This window comes from Pollicipes pollicipes, unplaced genomic scaffold (genome assembly GCF_011947565.3).
Source record: "Pollicipes pollicipes isolate AB1234 unplaced genomic scaffold, Ppol_2.1 Scaffold_4219;HRSCAF=4965_pilon_pilon_pilon, whole genome shotgun sequence".
Lineage (NCBI taxonomy): Eukaryota > Metazoa > Arthropoda > Thecostraca > Pollicipedomorpha > Pollicipedidae > Pollicipes > Pollicipes pollicipes.
The window spans coordinates 34,945,355-34,969,617 of NW_023596448.1; the positions used below are offsets into that span (position 1 = coordinate 34,945,355).

The window sequence follows — 24,263 nt, forward strand, 5'->3', positions numbered from 1 at the left end:
TTCATGATAATTTCTCGCTTTCATAGGCTGAGCCTGGTTCCATTATTGCATTTTGACGACCAAAAACATGGTCTCAAAAACTTCTTTTTCGCCATCTCACCAAATCTTAGACGGCCTGGGTTTGAGGGCCGATTTCCAAAGCAGGAACAGAACTGTGGATAGCGATTTCTGTTGGTCGAGCCCCTGAGTCAATGAGTGCCCCGCTGTCGGTCAGGGGCCCGCAATGCCTAACAGGGGGTCCTGTATTGACAAGAGCCCCAGAGTCGGACAGGGGCAGTGTCTCAAGGGCCCGCAGAGGGAACCGAGGGACCCTTCGACACCGGCGATCAAGGATCTGATCGTGAGGAACCGAAGGGCACGAAGAGCTAGTTGTAGGTCAGAGAACACCTTGCGCCGACTGAGACTTTGGGCCAACGCTAGCGTCTACTTCGGCCGGAGGCCACCAGCGCTAAACGGTTGGCTCCGTGTCGGCTTGAGTCCTAGGGCCTACTTCCCGAGCAGGAGCGGGGCTGGTGCACGCAGTTTGCACCGATCGAGGCCCTTGAAACAATGAGGGGGCCTGTGTTGATTAGGGGACCTCAGTGACCAACAAGGGTTCCTGTGTTAATAAGGGGTCATGTGTTGACCCGGGGGAGCATTTGTTTAAAATAAAACGGGACCGGACCCCGAATGCCAGAAGGCTTTTTGCGTTGGTCGGGGCCCTCTGACAAGGAAAACACGTGTGAGTTACAAGAGTTCACACTGAGGAAAAAAGGTGTCAGTCAGTCAGTCAGTCAGCCTGTGCCAGTTAGGGCCCCTGTTTGGAACAGAGTACATTCACCCCATTTAAACTAGGCGTTCATTGAGCCGAACTTAAGTCCCTGCGTAACCATCGGACAATCTGCGGGGATGAGAGACGTTGTTATGCGCGTCAAGGATGATGTGTGATGGGAAGGGATAGTGTATGATGCATCCTTCTAAGGGCCCTGGATCGAGCTGGGGAACCAGCCTCAGTGACGTCAGAATGGCAGTCGGTACTCGCCCCGCGCTTGGATCGATTAGCCCCCCAACCCCTGTCCGGGAACGATACAGTGCCTCTTAGTGTTTTACCCACGGCGCCCTTTGTCTGGAAAAAAGGTAAGGGTTCCTATAAGTGTTTGGTATGGTCGATTGAAACGAGGTCAAGAAAGATAAAAGACCAACACATGTTTGTTGCGGGACGTCCATAATTTTCAGAATCGACTAGCGAAGCACTTCAATCTAAACAATTTTTGAGTCTGTGCGTTCGCAGTCTTAGGAGCGAGAACAGCTGTGGGCGTGGTTACAGCGTCTGCAAAACCGAACGGCCTTAGCCGACGCACCTATCACCGGACGGTAAGTGCCGGAGTGCGAGAGCGGCCGCCCTGAAAAAGTATTCCGAATCTATTTCAAAAGTGATGTGTGCCGTTGAAAAAATGAGACTGGGCGTGAACTTCGTTTTAAGTCTCGCGTTATTCTCTAAAAGCATTTACAGTTACAGCAACACGGAAAAAGAGATTGCTCCTTTACGCCTCCAGTTCCACCACCAGTTCTGCACTCGTTTGCCTTGGTGTGCATGCTAATCCGTCCCTATGATAAATTTAGAAATTGCACAAGTGTTTTAAACATCAGAATTGCCTTCTACGAATATATGTGCTAAATCGTTCGAAAGTGCAGCTTTCAGAGGCGTCATCATTTGCACCCGCCTATTAGCCGGCGGTACTGGTGTAGCCGACGCCGCGCGGGTTATGGAGGACGCAACGCCGGGCGTCAGGGTTTTTGCTCCAAAAGCTCGCAAGCCGGCATGTTCTAAACCATTTAAGTAACTTTTTTCTTTGTTAGTTTTGTTAAAAATGCACAATAGTTTGTTACTGTGTGTGCATGGTGTGTGGGGGGGGGGGGGGATTCCGTGGTGGGATGCGTGCGCTGCGCTGCTGCCGGGCCGCCGCTGGACGTTTGTGCGTCGCCGGCTGCCGCTGTCACGCCTCCCCGCAAGAGCGAATTTATATCGAGGAGCCTATTGGTCAGTATACGGGGCAGAAAGTGTTAGCGTACGACTCGACCCGTTGTGACTCAGGCACGCCCGACATCAACGCTCATGTGAGCCACAAGGGTAGGATGAGACAGGTAACCGGGGCATTGGCGGGACGGTAGGTCCGGTCAGGCGCCATGCACGTCTATCTACCCATATATGGTTGTGCACCCTTTACCACGGTAGCCTACCTGCAACGAGGTCTCGCGATCTGAACTCTGACGAAACTCCTTGGCTAGGCGGGTGCCGACTGCAAGGAGCTCTGCGATAAGAGATGGCGTTCTTAACGCTTTGGCGTTTTTGGAGTGAAGCCGCGGTGTTGCATGGCGTCACAGCAAAGTATGTTCGACGCAGACTGAATACATCTGACCATGGCTACTTATAAATACTGTGTAATAATCGTATTTTCCTTTAGATCCCCTGTCGAGAAGCCGGGAATATGTTGGTCGTCCGGAACGCTTTGCCATTAAGATATACCATTTCATGTAAATTCGTACACACCTCAAAACCACGAATAAATTGTAATGCCACCCTAACAAACGAGCGCAAAATTCGTTTAGGCAAGAACTACGGGAGGATTACTAGCAATTTACGAAATGAACAAGGACGATTAAGATCCTAGTAGTTCATTGGAAGCTGCAAGAAAATCCCTTGCTTTGAGGACACCAGTACCAGCGAGCCCCCTGCACTGGCTCTGCAGGCACAGGTTGTGGTGTGATTGTGCGGGATGTCCGCCCTCGCCCTCGTCTCCAGAGCTCTGCATCTGACTGGGTGCCGGGGGGCGCCACGTGACTGCGGGTCTCCCGATTCGCCGGGGGTCAAGGGTCGGCGGCTGAGGCGGCGGCAGGGGCCCGACCCTCGCGGGTGTCAGTCGGTTTTTGGACGAGTCCTGGCGGGCACGTCGCCACGTTCTCCTACACAAGTATATCCATGGCATCCCAGCAGCAATGCCCAGTGAAATGCTAACATGTTTAGCCAATGTTCGTAATCTCTGCCAGCTCTCGCCTAGCTGCTTCACGCACAGCCTGTTTGTTCGACCAGCCTGTAGTTGGTGTCCGTGCAACAAAAACAGTATGTGAAATGTCGCCAAGCGTGTTAAAAACCTCATACATTAAATATATGTATGGTTCGCAGTGAAAGGCTGAGCTTTTAGTAAGAGTTTCAATAACATTGGTTTAGTAGTCCAATTTGACAGCCCCGATCCCTATGCGTTGTTATGCTGAAAATAAACCACCTTCACTTAACAAGAAATTGCCCTTTGTTGACATCCGCGCCTGACTTGGACCTGCCAGGACCACGACCTGTAAGGTCGTGGGCCTTACAAGGCGCGTCTAGCTCTGTACACCAAAAGACCCACTATTCAACTGCCGACAGTCGTGCAGTTCGGCGCGGCTACACCGAGCCTTTACGAAACTGCAGCGTGCTCTCTCGGCATTGTTTGGATCGTGTTCGGACCCATGGCCTTGGTCCTGTCAACAAGTCGACCATGCTTGATTCCAGATGTGGAAAGTAAGTCACAGCACTTGCATACCTTTGGTGAAAAGTCTCGGTAGTAACACCACCATAATTGCCGCCACAATTTTGGGATCTGAGAGGAGGTTCCACGTTTGAATGGGGTATCAAAATGAAATAACCGTTTTGTCGATAATTCGGTGCAGTTCACAGCCCTGCCTTTTTTAAGACCGATACCCCTCCAGATTCTGAGCTACGCGCCCGCATAGATGTGCAACCCATTTCGTGCATACTATTTCAAGGTCACCCAGGCATCGTTAACGCCGGAACAACTTCATTCAAATCCCGTTATTGCGCTGCCCATGCGGCGATCAAGGCCAATAAAGATATTACGGACGAGTCGTTCATATCTGGCGTTCATGAGCACGATTTCCAAATGAAACGGCCGTCAATTAGCTCTCAACGAATGTTGTGTAACGTACGATGACACAAACAACGTCACAGTGAGGAGCATATTCACTAAAAAGATAAGTTGTGTGGTCTAAAGCAGTTTTTTCACTTAAAAGTAAACCATTATTTGATCCTATCTGATAATTGTTTTGCTATCTTCAAATGTAGAACATACCCTTTGAAGTTAAGTGGTAGCGATACCATACAGGACAATGCGAGCTTTTTATTCTTAATATACAAACAGCATAGGACATTATCATGCATAAACAAGAGGGGAAAATTTGACTGTGGTGATCATTGTTACACTCGTATCTCGAGACACGCCCTGACGTACCGCGGACTCAGTGTATGACGAGAAGTCATCCGGCTAGGTCAGCGACCTTCAAACAATGTCACTCGCTATCCAGCGGTTGTTCCTCAGAAGTTCGATATGACAACACATTTGTGAAGTTTCGGACTTGCTTGGATATATGTGGCTTCCACGAAAGGCTTGGTGTTCAGGATCCCTCTTAGGTAACGCTATCTTCCACCAGTCTAAAACTATTCTCGGTTTTCCAACCGTCAAGAGCACCGTGCTCCAGTCCGGCGCTGGTCGCGACCGCCATCTGTTTGCTACCAAAAGTAGCCTCCCCCGCCGGACTGGTTGGAGACAGCTCCAGCGTCGGAGGTCGAGCTCTGGCCCAGGAGGCCGCCGAGCTGCGCATTGTTGGCATACGCTGAGTTTTCGCTGCGGCCGCCGTTCGCGGCGAAACCCTGCAAACAGAGAACGCATGCGTCACATTCTGGGCTGGAGAACAGGATGGAGCAGGCGACTCCTAGTCGCCGCGTCGCCCTTTTCACCGACTGTGGTGCTTACTCTGCAGTTACTTTTCGCAGCATGGCCAAATTCAGAAAGTTTATACGTCGATCGTTATAATGTTAAAACACAATGCACGAGTCGCCAAAAACGGATTGCCGCACCTGCCAGCAGAACACACCAGCAGAAGCTCACCTGTGCTGTGGCTTTAACGTTGGTGATTGAAGACAAGCCGGCCGGGCCCAGAGTTTGACCCCTAACCACATTGCCCTGGGCAGATCCCCTGGCTACGCCGGGGCTTGGGGGTGCATAGATGAGTCCGCTCTGCCAGGGAGCATGAGCGGGAACTCCGCCCTGCCATGGGGCATTAACAGGAAGTCCGCCCTGCCAGGGAGCATGAAGGGGAAGTCCTCCGCCCAAGGGATATCCGAGGGGAGCCACGCCCCCGTTGGGGTAAATTCCAACATTTCCATAGCCGATCCCGTGGGGGAAGCCCCAGCTGACGATGTTCATGGCGCTGAAGAGGATGGCGAACCGCTTCATGGCGACCTGAGGAGTAGAACTGGTGAGGTGCGCCAGAAGTCAGGAAACACAGTTTGGTATCGTCGACACGAGCTGAGTTAGATGCGTTAAGCAGTGGTGAAGAAGCTTCCGATTTATTGGATATGGTCGGTCACAAAAATGACACTTTTTGTGAGCTGTTTTGTGACAAAATTCAAAAGAAAAACAAATGCAGCAAACCATAGCCTTAGTATTGGTTTGCACTCGCCAACACTTGAAGCGCGTGCTCGTCCAGAATATGTCAGAACATTGCCGTGAGCGGGCTGAGTCACCAAATGTTTCCAAATATTGCAGCTTCCGTCCGGATTGTTGGAAGAAATGGGCAGAAATATGCAACAAACTATACTATATCAGTGCTGACGTCACAGATCAGTGGTGATGCAGTGTTTTTCCATGTCCGTCAGACCAGTGCTTTTCACATATTGGCCATCCAAGATTTCTGTAAGATGACAAACAGTATGAACGAGTAACAGATAATTAGACTCATTACTAGCCGTGGGAACGGTGGCTTGCTTCAGCACCTTGAGCCGGACGTGATCAGTCTGCTACGAGACGTTTTGAAAAGTAGCGCCACTTCAGACGGATAGCTTCGAATGGTGGAGACGCGGTCGTGAGCTGGATTCAGTGTAAGACCGTATGTACATGTGCATAAGCTGCCGCTGGTTGTGCTTGGGTCGTGAGAAGCTCATCGGCTTGTGGAAGCTTGTCGTCACTTTCTATGAGGAGCTGTACGGCTCCTCTAGAGATCTACCATGCCGGCCGGGCGGGCAGGAGTGTTTGAAAACCTCGCTGATCTAACAGGTTTGCTATTTACGGATACCCTAACTGTAACTTCGGAGGCCAACGATGGACATTGAAGTGGCGCATGTCAGGGATTTATCTGGAGCCCCCTGCCCCTGAGAAGAACAGCGGCTTTGAAGTGGTAAGCCGCTGGTTGAACTGGGGCAAGGGTGCAAGGGGTATGACCTGAACTGCATAATCTCGTTTCAAGCTATGTATGATGTTATTCTTTGGCGAATGAAAGTTCATGTTTATCGGGAAATGTAAAACAGAACAGAACCTTGCTACAGAAACGTAGCGTTGCAAAATACATAGGAGGTGGGCGAAGGAGGAGGCTAAGCAAGGAAAAATTGCTGAGCCTTTCTCCCAAGTGTACTAAAAACAAACCTGCTCCCAATTTATCCCACTTTCTTTTCAGATATGATAGCTGGAGCGTGGTTTTGGAAAGTGAGTTCCGGGAAGCTAAGACCTGAAAGACTTAACATACCTACAAAATGCATTTACAAACGGCGTTTCTCCCCGGATTTGGCCTACTTTTCGTGCCACTGACTAATACCGGATGGGATGCGAGACGCTGGGGATATCGTGCAATGCACTCCGCCGCTTCGAAACAAAGAAATACAGAGCCTGGCAAGAAAACAATAAGTTGGTCTCCATGAGATCATTGGTAATGGATTATATGCTGCCTGTTGGATAATTGGCCCTAGTAGGCAAAGTCATAGGCTAAGTCTTCCTGAAAATTGACCTTTTTAGTTTTGCATGTTGATTTATCCCGCGCTCGGACGGGGAAGTTGAATTTTCCTGTTTTTTATCTAGCACAGGTAAAAAACGACGGCAACACCAGATTTTCAGTACCTGTTTATCAATTACTTGAACACCCCTTGTTCAGATTTGAAGTTTGATCAGAAGCCTGTGCCAGGTCAAAGAGGTGAGCCTCGAAGTTTGTTTTGAGTTTCGGTTTTAAATGGGTACAGTTTGCGCTGTCATATTTTTTCAATAGGCGAGCTCATTGACCTAAGCTCGGTTCAATTTTGGTTTGTCGTAAATATTTGACGTTAGTGCTCATCTTTTTGTGCAGTTTTGATGTTTCAATACAAGGACAAGGGTAATAAATCACAGCCACAACCGTGATAAGACCACAGAGCACAAGAACTTGGCCCAGGTCATGACCTGCCCCCGTGGATGCCTTCTGTAAAACACATGCTGATTGCCAAACAGGCAGTTGTATTATGTAATTTTCGGCGCAGTATTCGAGTAGCGCACTGAAAGCATGCCGTGGTATCGTTCTACTCCAGATGAGGTCAAAACTGGTCAAGTGAGGACATGCAAGGTCATATGAGATCAGCCAAAGTCGATCACCTCTGTTGTTAGCCGCGGAGAGGCTAGATGAACGAGTGCGACGCGTGCAACCACCTCCTTAACGTGTTTGTGAAGTTGATGACATATAACCCGATGTGCCAAAGCTCCCCTTCTACTTGTTACAGATGCATCGCCAAATGTTGAAGGGACTTTGTATAATGTATAGGACAGGTATGTTATTTTGAGTACCTGTGAATGTACAACCCACCATTTCTGACCACAGAAAAGCATTGCACTGGTCACTTAGACCAGGTTGGCACTTCAATTTTTTTAGGTTGGATGGTTTATAAATTTTACCTATGTTGACCTCAGCTAACCTCTAGGTCAGCCTAAAGGAGTTATTTTATATCTGAAGCACTTTTTCTAACAGGTACACCTAATACGATGGACGTAATCAGAAGCACATTATGAAAGAAAAAATATCGGTCTTGTAATTACTGACAGACCAAACTTGAACGGTAACCTAACCTAACCTGACCCTTGTGGGGAAACATAAATGATCGGAATGGACTTCGCAAAGTCTGAACGCTCACTTTCTTGTCCTCAACATCCGTATTGACATACTCAAGCACGTTTTAACCGCATCTATCAGAGCGACCGTGTTTTACCTTTCTTGTAATCTGGCGACCTCACATTTGGCTCGAGGTCACAACTTAAGCGTGCATTTTTCATGATTTGATAGGGCCTTCACAACGGCATCTTTGTTTTTCTCGTACAACGTACGAAAATTGGAAACCCCAGGGGAGCTGAACTTCCCGGACGCGCGCGGGCGTCCCAAACCCAGGCCGGGCACGGCTTAAAGGGAATATTTGTATATAATTTGTATATAATAATAATATGTGAAGACTTTGAACCAAGCATCAGATATGATGAAACAGGCTAACTTGTAACGATTGGTATACTTTTAAGTAGGAAAGACGGCATAGACTTTGTTTAGTGAATTTGCCCCTCAATGTGTCATGGCTTGATTACATTATCATGCCCTGCATGACATTGATTGAAAGCCAATTGACGGCCGTTATATCTGGAAATCGGGCTCACAGATGCCAGATGTGAACGTATATATGATCGATAATTACATTTTTATCGGTCTTGATCGCCGCGTGGCTTACTGAATGGCAGGTTTTGAACGACGTTATTATGACGTCATGAATGCAAAGGTGACCTTGAAATACTCGCCCCGATATACCTTTCCCCACTTTGGCGGGCGTGCAGCTCAGAAACTAGAGGGCCTTAGTGCTCAAGAAGGGTAGGATTGTTTACAGTACCGAAAGATCTTCACGATGGCTTTTTCGGTTCAAAACCTCATGCAAATTTGCAACACCCCTTTGAACGAGGCCATGCTCCGAGACGACTCGACACATAAACAGGCGGGCTTCTTGCTAAATTCGTAACATAACGACACGCAGTTTTGCATGTTTAAGCTTACATTTGCAGCGTAGGGCTCTGTTAACATAACGGCGTCGGTCGACCGCGCACCGCCCGCGGAGCAGTCGGCGCCGACCTGCGATTCCCGCTGGCCATGGTCCGCCTTGCAGTGCTCCTAAAACACTGCCGCTTCTAAGAAATCGGAAATCCCAGGTTTACGTTTTAGGTGTCAAAACACGCACAAGGAGTGCCCCAAAAGCGGAGGAAATTTGGGCGCGATGGCACGACATGATGGCGAGGCCTGCTCAGAAAATATCAGCGCGAGCGTCGCACCTCCCCCTATCAGAGTGATGCTTAGGCTTGTGCTGTGGGGTGATTGCATCCCCATTTCAAACCGTACTGCATGATTATTCCTGCATTTATCGAGGTTTTGGCGTCGTTCCAATATGTATCCAAATAGTCCATGGGATATGTTACGTGCCATGTATGATGATACGCCCACTGGCCATAAAAGCCCTCGTCGTTTTCCGCACACGCGACGTCTGAGGCCTTAGCCAAATCAACACGCCTGTCGGCTTTACGCTCGTTGCACCAGCCGTTCGTGCCGTGATACTTACGTTCCAAACACCGGTGCTTTTGGCATGGACGGGATGGAACTGTCGAATATGACAGAACTGGCGGAATGTGAAACTGTTGTAAGTGCAACTCCCCAAAACGGACACCAACTAAACTAACGTTCGTGCTGTGATGAAAAAAGATGTTCGTGCTGCTTATGACTCACTGCATTTAACTTGTCCTTGATGGGGTTTATCGCATTTTAGTCATATTACAACGGTTTTGGATGCATTGGGCCCAGGTGACAAATGAGTCGTTTCCGAATTTCGTAGGCGCCAAAAAAGCACTCCTCACCACTGACGTTAAGAACAGAGGCTCGCAATGTTCACACGGTTGTATGCATCTTGTGCGTGCAAAACGTATATCGCTCTGAACATTTTTGTATGTTGCGTTTAAGAACATGGTTCGGTTAAATGGGTGCCGTTTTTCAGCCTGATTACTGGTCGCGTCTATGAAAGGGAAGGTTCCACATTTGTATGGGGTTTTGAGCTGAAGCAGCCATCTTGACGGCCTCTCAGGGCACTTCACAATCCTGCCCTTCTCAAGGCCTTAAAAATCTCTCTAGTTTCTGACCCACACGCGCACGAAAATGGGGAGAGCATTTCGGGAGTGTATTTCCAGGTCACCTTGGTACTTATGATGCCATGATAGCGTCACTGAAATATTGCAATCCCATAAGCCACGCGGCGATCAAGGCCGAGTAAAATGTAATGGTAGGGTCGTTCATGCCTGGCGTTCGTGACCACGATTTCCGGATCAAACGGCCGTCAATTGGCTCTCGATCAATGTTGTGTAGGGTACGATGACGTAATCAAACAATGACGAATCGAGGGGCATATTCACTAAGCAGAGAAATTTTGTTGTGTGGAGCAGTCTTTGCTACCTAGAAGTAGAACAATAGTTATAAGAGAGCTTGTTTCATCACACCTAATGCTTGCTTTAGTATTTTTACATTTGGAGCCTTTCCTTTGAAGCCGGGAACATTTGTTCACCTTTTGTTTCGCAACGACGACTGGATCACATCTTTATTTTTTTGCAGTTCTGTGTGAGCCCATGCTATATACTAAAAATGCCCATTTAGAAAAGACGCATCGGATTCCTTAACATGTTGCCCAGTTTATTGCGTGACCTTCCGCTAGGCAAGGTGTCATACTATCTGCACCTTGCGCCTTGTCGCAACAGATACATTTAGCCAATTAACTCGATCTAAAATCAGTTTACTAAAAAACATTTCATTTTCATTCTGATAAATATGTAGCTATCAATATTGTAGCTAAGCCGCTGTGTGGTTTGCCGTATGGGGCGATGCAGCGCTCATCTTTCACGGTATTTGCCGCGATGTGCAATGCCCAAAAACCGGATGTAAAGCTCTGGCACGTGACGTGCATTTCCACCAAATGCGGCGCCATATAACGGATATGTGTTCCGTGCTAGCCTGCTAAAACAGAGCACAGTCTTCCTTCACCATATTACATGACCTGATTTGAGTTCGTTTAGTCTCATGGAGTCCGTTCAGGACTCAATAACTCCCGACGACAACTAAAAAATGAACTGACTGGAACGTTGTGTACGTGCCAACACATCGTACGAGAGCGATGGTCCGAACACGGACTCCATACGCAATGCTCAAACCCCGCTTCACTTGGTAAAAAAACAGCAACAAAAAAACTGAAATCTATCGCTGCAAATCCGAAGCGGCATCCCACGGGCGTAGGCGGGTGCAACTGACTACCAAGCGAGCGCGCATTACGCAACCTTTGATCTCCGTATGCATATATATATATAGACAGCATGACCATTCATGCAGGACTGAAAGCACCAATTAACGTCAAAATCAAATGAGTCAAACTGATGGGAGAAAAAACGACCCACGTTCTGGTAAGAAAGCCAATTACCTTCCACCACAGGAACAAAATTTATGTGGGGCAATCAACACCGAGCGTGGAGTCAACGTTCACATAGTAAGAACCAGCTTCGACCACATATAGAACTCATTCAAAAGTGCTCATGCAGCCAAAGGTCGAAGGGTGGCAAAGGCTGACATTCGAACGATGGAGACACTCAAACACAAGAAAACATTAAAACCAAACCACAAACAAAAAAGGCGATGCCGGAAACAAGTGACGGACATCAATCACCACAAGAGGAAGCAATAATGGACAAAGGATTAAATTTGCCAGCTTCAAACGCGCAAAAATTACCTGCACCTTCCGAATCGAGAGGAAGCAGTGAGACAAGCCAAGTGCAGCGCGTGACAACCATTGAAATAGGCCCAACTCCCAGAGGCCAAGTGTGACCAACGAGATCCAAGTAAGAAGTATAACCATAAAATACAAAATATAACCATGACCCCAAAACCATATAACCATCACCCCAAAACCCATCGTCGTCTGCCGGGCCCATCTCGCCATCCGCAGGTAATTAAAGTAATCCTCTTAGTGGAAAACCCCGACTCACTACCGCTCTGCTTCGACGTGGTGTCCTGTTCACCAACGTGCAGCTCATGACGCCCTCAACGTTGCGCTGATTGCGTAGGGGAACGACGAGGCGCTTTTGAAAGGGCAGGTGTGCAAACGAACAACAGCGTGGAGGTGCTCACGTTCGGTGTGATCGAACAATGCTGTCAGCAAACCGAGGAGGTGGCCGTAGGACCACCTCTGCCAATGAAAGCTCCAACATGCATTTGAAAGATTTCGAGGATGTGGTAATAGCAACTGCATCACTCAGACCAGCAGTGTGTCTAAAATATGTCGACGACCCTAAAAAGACGTAACGACATTCCTGGACCACATCAGCGACTGGAGATCATCTACCCAGCCGGCGAGAACAGGCCATTATCCCAAGACGCTCAGATCGAGGCGACCAACAACACGTTCACGGCATGAGTTGGCCGAAATCGATAGCACTTGATCGCACCTGGACTTCCAGTCAAAAATCAGTAAGACCTGGACTTTCAGTCACACCGCGTGACCTAGGTATTCCCCAGGCCACGGGTGCATCATGGGCTTTATGGACTAGGAGCCCAACAAGTATGCTGAAAAAGCAGAACAGCCAAAGGAAAAACCAACAGCAGCGGCGTTCATACCTTGGATTGTCCCACCAGTTGTCCAAGTAGCATTGCAAGCTATTGCCAAAAACACCGAAATATCTGTTGTGAAACTGGTTGACACCGAGGGCCAGACTCCAGCAACTCTCTCCTTATTTCAGCTACTGCTAGTGCCATCGCCGATCCAGGCCGAGCAACGACGCTGCTGCAGACACTCACCTGCTGTCGTGGAACGGTGCAAGGACTGGGCGCTGCCTTCAGGCACAGCTGGGTGTTTTATACACCTGTGAAGACGTGGTGGCGTGTCGGGCTTTCCGCCGATCCTCTCTTTATCTTCAAATCCGCATCCTTCTACTTATGAAACGCTAAGCCACGTCTGCATGATCAAGGAAGCTGAGCAGGACCGTCACGTGGTGGCGTTGGTAGGAGCTGGGAATTTCCACCAGGAGTGGAATGTTCTCGAACAGGATCGGGGTTAAGAGCGGGGACCTCCGCCAAAGTGAAACCGTGGATGGAGCAGGCTGAGAAAAGTTCATGTCAGCAGGCTGCCACGGCTACCCCAACAGACGTATTTTAATTGTGAAGCATCTACAAATAGAGAAAAAAGAAATCAAACTAATTTCAAAGAAAATTTCGCATTACCTGCGCTTGGAGCATGACGACATTCGTGGGCTTCTTAATTGACCTTCTGCCTTACATACCAAAATTATCGATGATAGACACTCTAAGTTACACTTGCACCCCGACAGAGCAAACCCTCAGATGTACCAAGCAGCAATGTTTCGGCTCAAGCACGCCTGACAAAGGACTGTTCGCATCTGAAAATTAAACCTGAAGCCCCAGTGATGGATATCTTTTGGAGAGCGCCGATTAGATGGCCACCGTATGTTATTTCATAGAAATTTGGTATGATCCATGTCACGCTTGCCATACCACATTGTTTGCATACCATTAAACTAATGGGAAACGGAACGGCCATTTCTTGACTTAAGCAGTTGAAGAAAGCGGCCTTTGACCATGCCATGATGCCAACAGTGCATACCTGAACTGCGCGCGTGCGTGTGTGCGTGCGTGCGCGTGCGTCATTGACGGATGCTGGAAAACGGACATTTGACACCGAGCCTCACGTCTTTTAGCTTTGCCTACACTAGACCTCGGAAGAGGAAAACATTCCTCAACCTTTCTCAACGTTGTGCAATGTGAAAGTGTAAAGGGGGACGGGTTAGCGCTGAGTAGGCTAATTTCTAAACACGCGCCCATGTCGCCGATTAGTTACTACATGCTCTAGTGGTGGTCAATTTAAACGCCTGATATCTAAAAAAAACGACTATGGAAGCAAGTGACACCAAATTCACAGGGTGTGTTGAACTGTATATGAGCTCGCTTATGTCAAAAATGTGAGGCTCCTGTGTCACGACTTTGGGTCAATTTAGATGTCAAACAAGTTCGAACTCCACATTTATGTCTGAATTTTCCCCAGACCTCCTTATGCAACTGCCTTGTGCCTGGATACCTGTTCTAAGCAAAGGTCACTGCCGTTAATTTTAGGTCAGTGACCTTGTTCGGTTTTTGAAATGTCGTGGTGACCAAAAACTCAGGAAATTGTTTTGGTTTTTGAATTTGTGTCAGCAACAAGGATTACATCAGGCAGTATGATTTTTTAAAAGTAATAGGTTAATCTAGGGCACTTGATGCCAGTGACCCAGTCTGACCTTTAAAAGTAATAGGTTAATCTAGGGCACTTGATGCCAGTGACCCAGTCTGACCTTTAAAAGAAATAGGTTAATCTAGGGCACTTGATGCCAGTGACCCAGTCTGACCTTTAAAAGAAATAGGCTAATCTAGGTCACTTGATGCCAGTGACCCAGTCTGATCTTTAAAAGTAATAGGCTAATCTAGGTCACTTGATGCCAGTGACCCAGTCTGATCTTTAAAAGTAATAGGCTAATCTAGGTCACTTGATGCCAGTGACCCAGTCTGACCTTTAAAAGAAATAGGTTAATCTAGGGCACTTGATGCCAGTGACCCAGTCTGACCTTTAAAAGAAATAGGTCAATCTAGGTCACTCGATGCCAGTGACCCAGTCTGATCTTTAAAAGTAATAGGCTAATCTAGGTCACTTGATGTCAGTGACCCACTCTGACCTTTCAAAGTCCATGGAAAATGTTTGTTGCGATCCCTGCTATGAAGAAATTGGAAATGAGTACCAGAAATAATCTCATAAGGCAGGCACTCCAGTAAAAAGCAGGTTGGCTTCCCTTGGTTGACTTCATACCTGGCCCAAGGTTAATATAATTTGTCGTAATAAGACATGCCATGGCCATATTATCCAAAAAACAATCCCAGAGATAACTAATTTCGTCTAACACTCCGGTGTCACATCTGATTGAACGATTCCAAGGAAATTGTCTTCGCTGACTGCCACGGCCTGACTTTGACCTGCCGCAAGTTTGCGATCTTACCAGGAAATTCCATTGGTTATGCTAAAGATCCGCTGGTCGATTAGATACAGCTATGCATAGTTTAGGGCGGCTGCGCTGCGCTTTTCGGAAATTATTCCGAAAAACCTTAAGGGGTCAAAATGGCCCACCAGCCGAGCGCGTGTTTAAGATTAAACATGCCATGACGATGCTGGGAACAAAATTCCGTGATTCTTGACAAACTCTGGCAGATGGGCGGGCATGGTCATCAATACATGCGACCTGAGATGACGCTGTGTTGACGCTGACGCTGAGACGCCGTTTTCAGAAAGGTATTGTTAAGAGTTCAATTCAATGTACAAGGATGGACCACCCACCCGCCAAAAAAGCTCAAAAAAGTAAAACTGGCCAAAATTATTTAAGTTTTTAAATAAACATTAAATAGATATTGCTTACAATCACTCCAGGCGCTACTCGTGTCGCTGCACTTCTTCAACCGAATGAAAAAAGAAAATGATGGCGTGATGTGTATCAGGATCGCGTCAGTGAGGTGTACCACAAGCTTTCGTGAAAGCATCCACAGCTCACAGTTGACGTCGACGTCCGCTACGCTTGGCTGTCATTTGGCTCGATGATGGCAGCTTACTCGGATGGTGGGTAGAGATGGAAACGAATCGTAAGGAAGTCAATAATGAGCAGCACGGGCTCCCCTGAAGAAGTAAACATCCAGTTACATTTAATTTAACATTTAACATCCGTCCGGACTTGAACATCCCATTTTCGATTCAACAGGGCTCTTTGCTAGATAAAGGGGTTGTTCTATGCATCACAAACCCTTCTTTTAGAACGGGAGCCCTGTTGAAGAATGAGGAAGCCCTTTGCTGGACCCTGAGACCTGTCTCTATAAACCAGAGTTTCTATTCTGAATGCGAAGTTGTTCATTTCTATCCTTATGAATACTGATACCTGTAGTAAAATAAATGGAGGGGCACGCACCTTTGGTGTCCTCCCCCCCCCCCCCCCACCACCCGACCCACTGAATACAAAGCTGCCCAGGATACCCCGATTTTGTCCAGAAAGCATCCCGTAAACTCATGCCCCTCCCTCCTCAGAATGCGTGGCACCGCTGCTGCTGTCGACTACCATGCTGCTAAAAATCTCTGCTAACAAGCCTACAGAGGCTTTACCCTATACACTCAAGGGACTTTGCTCTTGCTGGCTTTTTTCTGGCTACTTATGCAAAAAAGTTGCAGTACGTGTAGGGGTGGGACATACCGTCATTTGGGCTGGAGTTTTGCTTAGGCCGAGACCATGGTCATTTAACATCGATCGATTACGACCTATCAGTGATGATTGATAGGGCCAACCTATTGTAGGTTACGAGGCCCAAAAAGTCGGCGAGCAGCACTCATGAAGTGGCGCGCTTGGGAACGCGAAAACGATGCCAGCCAACGCCGTGATAGTCATCTGGGAAAAATGCAGGGATTTCCAAGTAGGTAATACGACCGAGGAGGACGGGTGGGCGGAACAGCACAGGGAGGGATCGGCAGGGGGGGGGGGGGGGGGCGAGACAAGGACAGCAATCTGACCGAACTGAACAGGGCGGAGCACGCGCTGAGATCAGCCGAGTCTGCGTATCAACACTGGCAGTGCTATGGACCTTTACTAGCATACGAACAAAAGCTGCCGCTTTTAGACCCGCAAGCCGGCATCACGCCTACAAAAAGTCCGCAGGACCCTAAGTGAGTACTTCTGCCACATCTGGCGGATCTTTGCAGACGCCGGAACGCCGGTCACCTGTGGCTCATTTCTCCACGTATCCTCTGCCTTCAATGCAGTGCTTCCAGCGGCTTACCAGGTGTTTCATGGCCTCACGGAAACCTTGAATGGGCGCATGCTTGCCAGACTGGCTTGTGACGGATCCCAGTGGGGATCGTAGCGTGCAGCGCCCCCGCGTGGTGCTCCTTCAGCCGAGGGAACTGCCAGAAGTTTCTTGGTGTAAGGTTCGGGGAGCACTTAGGGTGCTGCAGCGACTCCATGTTGTCAACGAGATTTTCATTCATGGCAATAAGATTAAGCACAACATAAGGATTTCACTGCCGAGCAGTGAGGATTCGGCGGGTGAACTGTCGTGGTTCTTGATGTAACATTTCCTTGGTCATTGTTCCCCTATATCGCCAATTAAGAAACGTGGTAAATATATCGCGGTACAATGTCAAGTTTCTCTATGTCGCGATCTCAATATGACAATGAGTCAATGGTTATCACTTAGATGTCACAGTGCGACAGTCACAGAAGCATAAAAAGTTAAATTTTGCGAGGACTGAGGGTGTACAATGGCTAACTTTATATAAACATATATTTTTATCGTATGGGTGTTCTCGCGACCAGCTTTTGCATCACCTTGAATGTTGAAACGACATCGTGTTCAGATGGATGTCCTAGGTTGCACACCCGCCAGCGGCGAACAACTTCCCAACGTGAAATCAATGTCACATCCAGCCTGTTGAACGTTGACTTGCTTTAGAGTTGCAATAAAATATTTGGACATAATCTTGACCAACACGAAATGTCACCTCAATGTTGTGTGCTCTTAGGATAATCACCTGAAGACGCTTGAAGTTACCGCTTTGCATGGACAAGACTCGTGTAACAGATTATGTGTTCCCGTCGGCAAAGGATTTGTACGTCCAGGAAGTTTACTACGACTGCTGACATCATGGATTCTCGTGAAGGTTTGATAAGCCATTGAGCTGCGCGGCGTAGTTTGCCCGGTAAGTATGTGTAGGCGCTTACGCAGATGCAGGTGACCGGATCACGTAACGAATCGGGCGATTTCATAGGTCAGCCTGCCTTCACTGCGGATTCAGTGCCTCAATCCAACCGACGCCCTGCTTACGTCAAAGTGCAAAAAGTGAAAAGTGTGCAGTATTCAACAGTGCAACGCGCGCAGACTGGGCCAGTTTCAAACGTCGACTAACCGACCATTCCCGCGCCGCCACGAGACAAATAGCAAGACTCATCGGAAACGATCGGTAACAATACGTCGTGAGCACTGAAGTTCCGCGCTTATCGTGGCCACCCATGGACGCAAAAAACGATGCGATGCCTTGCCGTTTGCGGATCAATCATGCGTACATGCCACCTGTCCCTGCGTAGTGCGCCGAGACGAAGAACTGCCCCGTCCTCGACGGGGCTACCAGCACTATGTGTCGCACTATGAGCACTATGAGGTCGCATCCCGCACCGTGTTCGGGACAAACGTGTAAGATGCTTCGCTTGAACGGCGGTTCTCATACGCGCGGGCTTACTGGGCTACAACTCCAAATAAATTCAACACAACTTAAGTCCCCTTATCGAAATTATCCAATTGGCTTTGGGAGTTGGAACATTCAACTTGGCAAGCAATGTTCCTTTCACGTCTCATCCGTCGAATCTGACGCACGCTTCCCTAGCCTGCCGCGGATGAAACCTCAGTGATGGGAGTCATGTCACCACAATGCTATAACGACCCCTCGCACACTAAAAAAAGAACGGAGCCACCTGCGCCGGCACCAGAGCAGCCTGCGCTCTCCGCTCCTCCGGCCCGTGAGTCACACCTGCCCCATCCGCGCCTGTGTCAGGCCGCACTTCTGGTGATGTCTGCTGATCTGGCAGAGCTGGCCGGCGCTCGGCGACAGCTGAGCTGGGCCCGCTGTGTTTACACGGGTGACCGGCCGCAGGCGCCGCGCGGATCTGGCGGGTCGTGTGTTTTTGCAGGGCAGAGCGGTCGGACTGGCTCTGCTCGGAACCGTTGATTCTCATCAGCCGGGAGTACCGGCGGGTCTCGGCCTGAGCGTCTCGACCGTACACGGAGTGCCGGAGTGTCAAGGGTTGAGCGCCTCGGACACAACCGGAGTGCCTCGCCAGTCGTGCCCGAAGTGCTTCGTAAGTCGTGCTTCGGACGTACCCGAAGTGCCTCGCCAGTCGTGGCTCTGACGTCCCCTGAGTGCCTCGTAAATCATGCATCGGACGTACCCGAAGTGCCTCGTAAGTCGTGCCTCGGACGTACCCGAAGCGCCTCGTAAGTCGTGCCTCGGACGTACCCGAAGTGCTTCGTAAGTCGTGCCTCGGACGTACCCGGATTGCCTCGCCAGTTGTGGCTCTGACGTACCCGGAATGCCTTGACCGTCGTGGGGCGGACGTACCCGGGGTGCCTTGACCGTCGTGGGGCGGACTACGAGGCGGAGTGCCTCGTAAGTCGTGCATAGGACGTAACCGGAGTGCCTGGCCAGTCGTGCCTCGACCTTCCCCAGGGTCCAGCCGAATAACCCTGCCGCGCTCAGAGTGGCCGACTGTTTTCACGAGATGGAGCGGCCAGTGAAGGAGCAGTATCCGTGGGTGACCTCGGACAGACGCGACTACAGCTGGCGAGGCATCAGGTCAAAGGTAAGGTCACGGTGGTACCCTGCACAAGTTCAGGTCAGGCAGCGGTGCCCTGACTGGTATGGCTAGATTTGTGCTCTCTGTCCTCGGAGTTTTGTTGTGCCGTGGTGCTCTTTTGTGGTCATGTGCTGCGGTTGGATTTAAAGTTTCTTCCTTGTCGTCTAGGTGACTTAGTGGAATGGCATCTAGCTATTCCAATTAATGCTTCGCCCATAGTGGCTCATGCCTTAAAACCTTGTTTCATTGACTAAGCCGGGCACCATGCAAAGAAAACAAATTAATTTTAAACAGTTTCGGAGTCGGATAGTTCAGGAATTTCTGATTGCAGATAGAGCCTCCGTTAATGCTAATCATGATGATTAATTTCGCATTTAAGGCTCGTGATTTGAGGCATGTGCGATTTTTGCCCTGTGCCAATCGAGCAATATGCTTAGAGCCCGCTGTATGCGGCGGTGGCTGCAGCCACCGCGCCGGATCCGAGTAGCGCCAGACCCAGGACCCTGCCGCAGGCCTTCAACCTGGTGAGCCTGCTGCTTTTCCTGTGGCGGGCGTCGGCCTTCTACGTGCTCTACGTGACGCGCCAGCTGCTGGACCAGGCGCTGAACCTGCTGTTCGAGTGGGCGTACCGGCGACCGCGCCCTCCACTGCCGCCACCGCGGCAGTCGCTTCTCCGACTCTCGGTCAGCCAGCTGGCGGACAAGATCCGCGCGCGTCAGCTGACCAGCGAGCTGGTGGTCGGCGCGTTCGTCGAGCGCGCGCGCGAGGTGTCGCCGCTGCTGCGCTGCCTCGCCCAGCCCCGCTTCGCCGAGGCGCTCGCCGAGGCGCGCGCCGCTGACGCCGAAATCGCCCTGCTGCACAATCAGCTGCTGGCCGAGACGCAGGACGCGCATGAGTCCGACCGGCAGCTGCTGGCGCGCCTGCGCGACCGGCGCCCGCTGCTCGGCGTGCCGTTTGTCGCGCAGGAGACGGTGGCGGCGCGCGGCCAGAGCGCCGCCGCCGGTCTGCGGCGCCGCTCGGACCAGCGCTGGGCGCGCGACGCGCCGGCCGTGGCGGCGTTGCGGGCCGCCGGCGCTGTGCTAATGGCCAGCACGGCCGGCGCCGAGGCGGCCGGCTGGTGGGAGTGCAGCAGCGCGCTCCGCGGCGCCGCACGGCTGCCGCACGACCGGCGCCGTTCGCCCGGCGACGGTGGCGCCGCCTTGGTGGCGGCCGCCGGCGCGCCGCTGGCGCTGCTCGCCGATGGTAGCGGCGCGCTCCGTACGTCGGCCGCCTTCTGCGGCCTGTTCGGCCACGCCGCTTCGTCTGAGCTGGTGAGCGCCGCAGGCGTCGGTCTGGAGGCGCTGCTCGATGAAGACGGGCGACATGGGGAGCACAAGCGCGCAGGCCATGGCGAACATGTCGAGTGCGACAAAGGCGAAGACGAAGACAAGCATGCCGAGCTCGTTAAACACCAAGATTGCGGTAAACAGGACAAGCACGAAAGGTGGGAAGAGACGAGTCAGGAAGACGAGCAAGACGGGCACCATACCAGTGAACACCACGGTGAGCAGAGCGGCGTCGGCCAGCAGGTGGGCCCGCTCAGCCAGCACGCCGAGGACCTGCGCCTGGTGGCGCAGATTATGGCGCACGGCCCGGTGGCCGCCGCTCGGCTGCGCGAAACCGTGCCCGTCGCGCAGCTGCGCGTGCTCCGCGCCGACTTGCCTGCGCTGCTGGCGTCGAGCGCCACCCAGCGCGACGTGCGCGGCGCGCTGCTCGCCGCGGCCGCTGCGCTGGAGGCACGCGGTGCCGCAGTGGAGCGCACGGCGTTGCCTGAGCTGGCGCAGGCGGCGGTTCTGCTCTGGGCGGCACGGCCCGGCCAGCGGCTGGCGGACGCGCTGGCTGCCGGCGACGGCGCGCTGGCTGCCGACCTGCTGCGCTGGCCGCTGGGCCGCAGCGAGCTGACGCTGCCGACGCTGGTGCAGGCGCTGCTGGGCGGCGGCGGCGGCGGTCAGCCACTTCGCCGCCGGCTTCGCCGCTGGCTCGTTGATCTGCTGGGCTCTGACGGCGTGCTGCTGCTCCCGGTCCATCCGACGCCGGCGCCGCTGCTCTTCCAGAGCTACGTGCGCCCGCTGAACGCGCTGCCGGCGCAGCTGTGGGGGGCGCTGGGCGCGCCCAGCAGCGTGGTGCCGTGTGGCCAGAGCGGTGCTGGCCTGCCGCTGGCCGTGCAGGCGGTGGCGGCGCCCGGCGCCGACCACCTCTGCCTGGCGGCGGCCGAGGCGCTTCGGGACGAGTGGGGCGCCGCCGAGCCGGTCTGGGCCGCCGTGGAGACCGGCGACAGTCCGCCGGGTGCGCCCGCCTCGTAGTGCTGCAGAGGAGGGAAGCGACCGCTGGTGTGCTGCGCGTCGACACTGGGCCGTGGGATATTTATCTAATACACCTGCCTTGTAGCGCTGCCCAATGAAGAGCAAGAAGGGGGGGGGGGGGGGGGGGGTGCACCGGGCCGCAGGTTTGATTAATGATAAACAGGGGAGCAGCTCATAATTTTTCCACTGAAAATCGACTTGGATGAACTGCCAAGGTACGCAATTTCTTCGCTTGAGGTTAAACAGCATGACATGTTCCTCACCTTCTTATTTTGCGTGTCTACCGGACACTTCTGACTGGCAACATTTGGTCACATACGTATCAGACACGCCAAAATCTGGCAAGTGTGGGCACGTGCCCGGGGGCTATTACGTGTGTACTGCTTGCTGCCTGCTTTGCAGCAAACAATATTGTCAATAATTATTGTCACGCTTGTTCCAAAAATCTGTCAGCCAGTGTTTTCGGGAGGATGAAGCTGCTGACGCGTCAACACCGGGTCAAAGGTCCTGTTTGCTGCACCAGGTCTGGAGCGCCAAAGAGGGGGGCTCACGGCAGAGGCCGAGGCGGAGGCAGAGGCGGAGGCAGGGACAAAGCAGGAGACAGAGGCGGAGGCGAATGCAGAGACAGAGGCAGAAGCGGAGGTGGAGGCGGAGGCAGGGACAGAGACGGAGGCAGGGGTAGAAGCAGAGGCGGAGGCGAAGGCAGGGACAGAGACAGAGGCAGAGGCTGATGTAGAGGCAGAAGCAGAGGCGGAGGCGAAGGCAGGGACAGAGGCGGAAGCGGAGGCGGAGGCAGGGACAGAGGCGGAGGCAGAGGTGGTTGCGGATGCAGAGGTAGAGGCAGATGCAGAGACGGAAGCAGAAGCGGAGGCAGGGACAGAGGCGGAGGCGGAGGCAGGGGCAGAGGCGGAGGCGGAGGCAGAGGCGGAGGCAGAGGCGGAGGGTCGTTGTGTGCCCGCGTCTGGCCATATAGTGTTTTTGTAACCCGTTTGACTCCGGTTGCACCCGCCAGGAAGTAGGTGAATAAAATTGTTGTGACATGCATCCCGGCGACATGATTGCGTTCAATACTGGTAAGGAATGATTGTTGGAAACACCAATCACGCATTTATGAAAAAAGTGAATAATATCATTTAATTTCAGTCCTTTGCTATGTTGAACAATTTTATCGGCCTAGAATATCCTGCATGGCATTTTGATATCATAACAGGCTCAAAAAATGACATTTCATCTGAGACAGGCTCAATAAACTATGATCATCTAAAAAACAATGACGCTTACCAATCTATCTACAGCAATTTGCTGGTCGTGATAGAAGCGTATGACTTTTCTACTCCTCCGACAAGATGTTTTCGATTAAATGCCAACGCTCAAATCTATCCGCGGGATGCACCAACATATGTTGTGTGCGCAAAGAACGCAAATATCCTGCTCACAAGAGCTTCATTAGCACTCCCTGTTTGACAGATAAGGCTCACCTTGCCTGCACGTACTGCTCACATCCCGAAGAGCTTGCGTTTTCCTGTCGGAATGGGATGAGATGCACCGCACACTACACGGATCACTTTTAGGAGATAAGAATGCGTCGTCTCACAGACATCTCCATACCTTTCCATATCAAATAAACTATGGTCGCATTCACATTCGGCACCTCAGGCAAAGAGCGCCGAGCAGGGACGGCACTCACTGGCAAAAGTACCAGTGACTGCCGCTGAGGGGATGTGCCAGGCGGTCGAGAGCGGAGCCGCTGATGTGCCGTTGAGGGGATGTGCCAGGCGGTCCAGAACGAAGGCCGCTGGTGGACCGCTGCGGAGATGTGCCAGGCGGTCGAGAGCGGAGCCGCTGATGTGCCGCTGCGGAGATGTGCCAGGCAGTCGAGAGCGGGGCCGCTGATGTGCCGCTGAGGGGATGTGCCATGCGGTCGAGAGCGGAGCCGCTGATGTGCCGCTGAGAGGATGTGTCAGGCAGTCGAGAGCGAAGGCCGCTGATGTGCCGCAAGCTGTACCAAGCTGACGCTGTCGGCGAGGTCTCGCTGTCTGCTTTCAAGAACAGAGCGCGCGGAGGACACAGAACAAACAGAACGCTAGGAGAGCATAGGGCGTGGGGAAAGCCCGGCGCGGCACAGCGAGCAGGGAGGGCGGGCCGGGCGTAAGGCGAAACGAGGGCTGGTTGAACGCGCGCCGCACGTAAGGCGGAGGACGCGTTGGATCTCAGACCAATAGCTGGTATATGGTGCATCATATTAAGTTGAAGAACGCTTAATGGGGAACAACAAGAATAAGAGCTGAGGATAAGAGGGCAGCCATGCATGTGGCTGATAGGTCATGCTAAGGCAACGGAAGTGGCTGCGGTCCAGAGGATATGTTCGGTGTCTTAGTAATCTGCTGTCTCACACTCCAACCGCCCATGCCGCTTAGTATTACGTGCATCGTGTTCTTGCGGTAGAATTGCGTGACTGTCAGTAGCTGAGATTCCTGCTCTTATCGAAAAGAGCTTCTCATAGCACGTTTTATCAGTTACCATCCGTGATATGACGTAATGTGCTGATGGGCTCAGCTGTGTGAAATTGGCAGCACCTTCCGATTTCTGCACGCCAAAACGCTCTTAAGTTCAATGAACTCCG

At 51.5% G+C, this 24,263-nt stretch overlaps 1 protein-coding gene and 1 long non-coding RNA gene across 2 annotated transcripts; one reads left to right on the top strand and one right to left on the bottom strand.

Moving 5' to 3' along the window:
- Positions 1-4,209: 4,209 nt before the first annotated feature.
- LOC119095954 (uncharacterized) lies at positions 4,210-12,696 on the bottom strand. The gene is made up of 3 exons (XR_005093958.1): positions 12,676-12,696; positions 4,923-5,276; positions 4,210-4,684 (listed from the first exon to the last, which is right to left on the bottom strand). It is a non-coding gene; the product is annotated as an uncharacterized LOC119095954 (long non-coding RNA).
- Positions 12,697-18,926: 6,230 nt separating this feature from the next.
- Positions 18,927-21,640, top strand: LOC119095252 (uncharacterized). Its single transcript, XM_037218118.1, has 6 exons — positions 18,927-18,939; positions 19,172-19,304; positions 19,811-20,032; positions 20,096-20,212; positions 20,867-21,012; positions 21,454-21,640. The coding sequence occupies exons 2-6, from the start codon at positions 19,224-19,226 to the stop codon at positions 21,638-21,640; spliced, it is 753 nt and encodes a 250-aa protein (XP_037074013.1). The 5' UTR covers positions 18,927-18,939; positions 19,172-19,223.
- The last annotated feature ends 2,623 nt before the right edge of the window (positions 21,641-24,263 follow it).

Coding starts and splice junctions, on each gene's coding strand:
- LOC119095252 (XM_037218118.1), top strand. CDS start 19,224: ATGGAGCGGCCAGTGAAGGAGCAGTATCCGTGGGTGACCTCGGACAGA. Junction 19,305..19,810: donor GGCGAGGCATCAGGTCAAAG/GTAAGGTCACGG, acceptor ACCCTGCCGCAG/GCCTTCAACCTGGTGAGCCT. Junction 21,013..21,453: donor GACTTGCCTGCGCTGCTGGC/GTCGAGCGCCAC, acceptor GGGCGCGCCCAG/CAGCGTGGTGCCGTGTGGCC.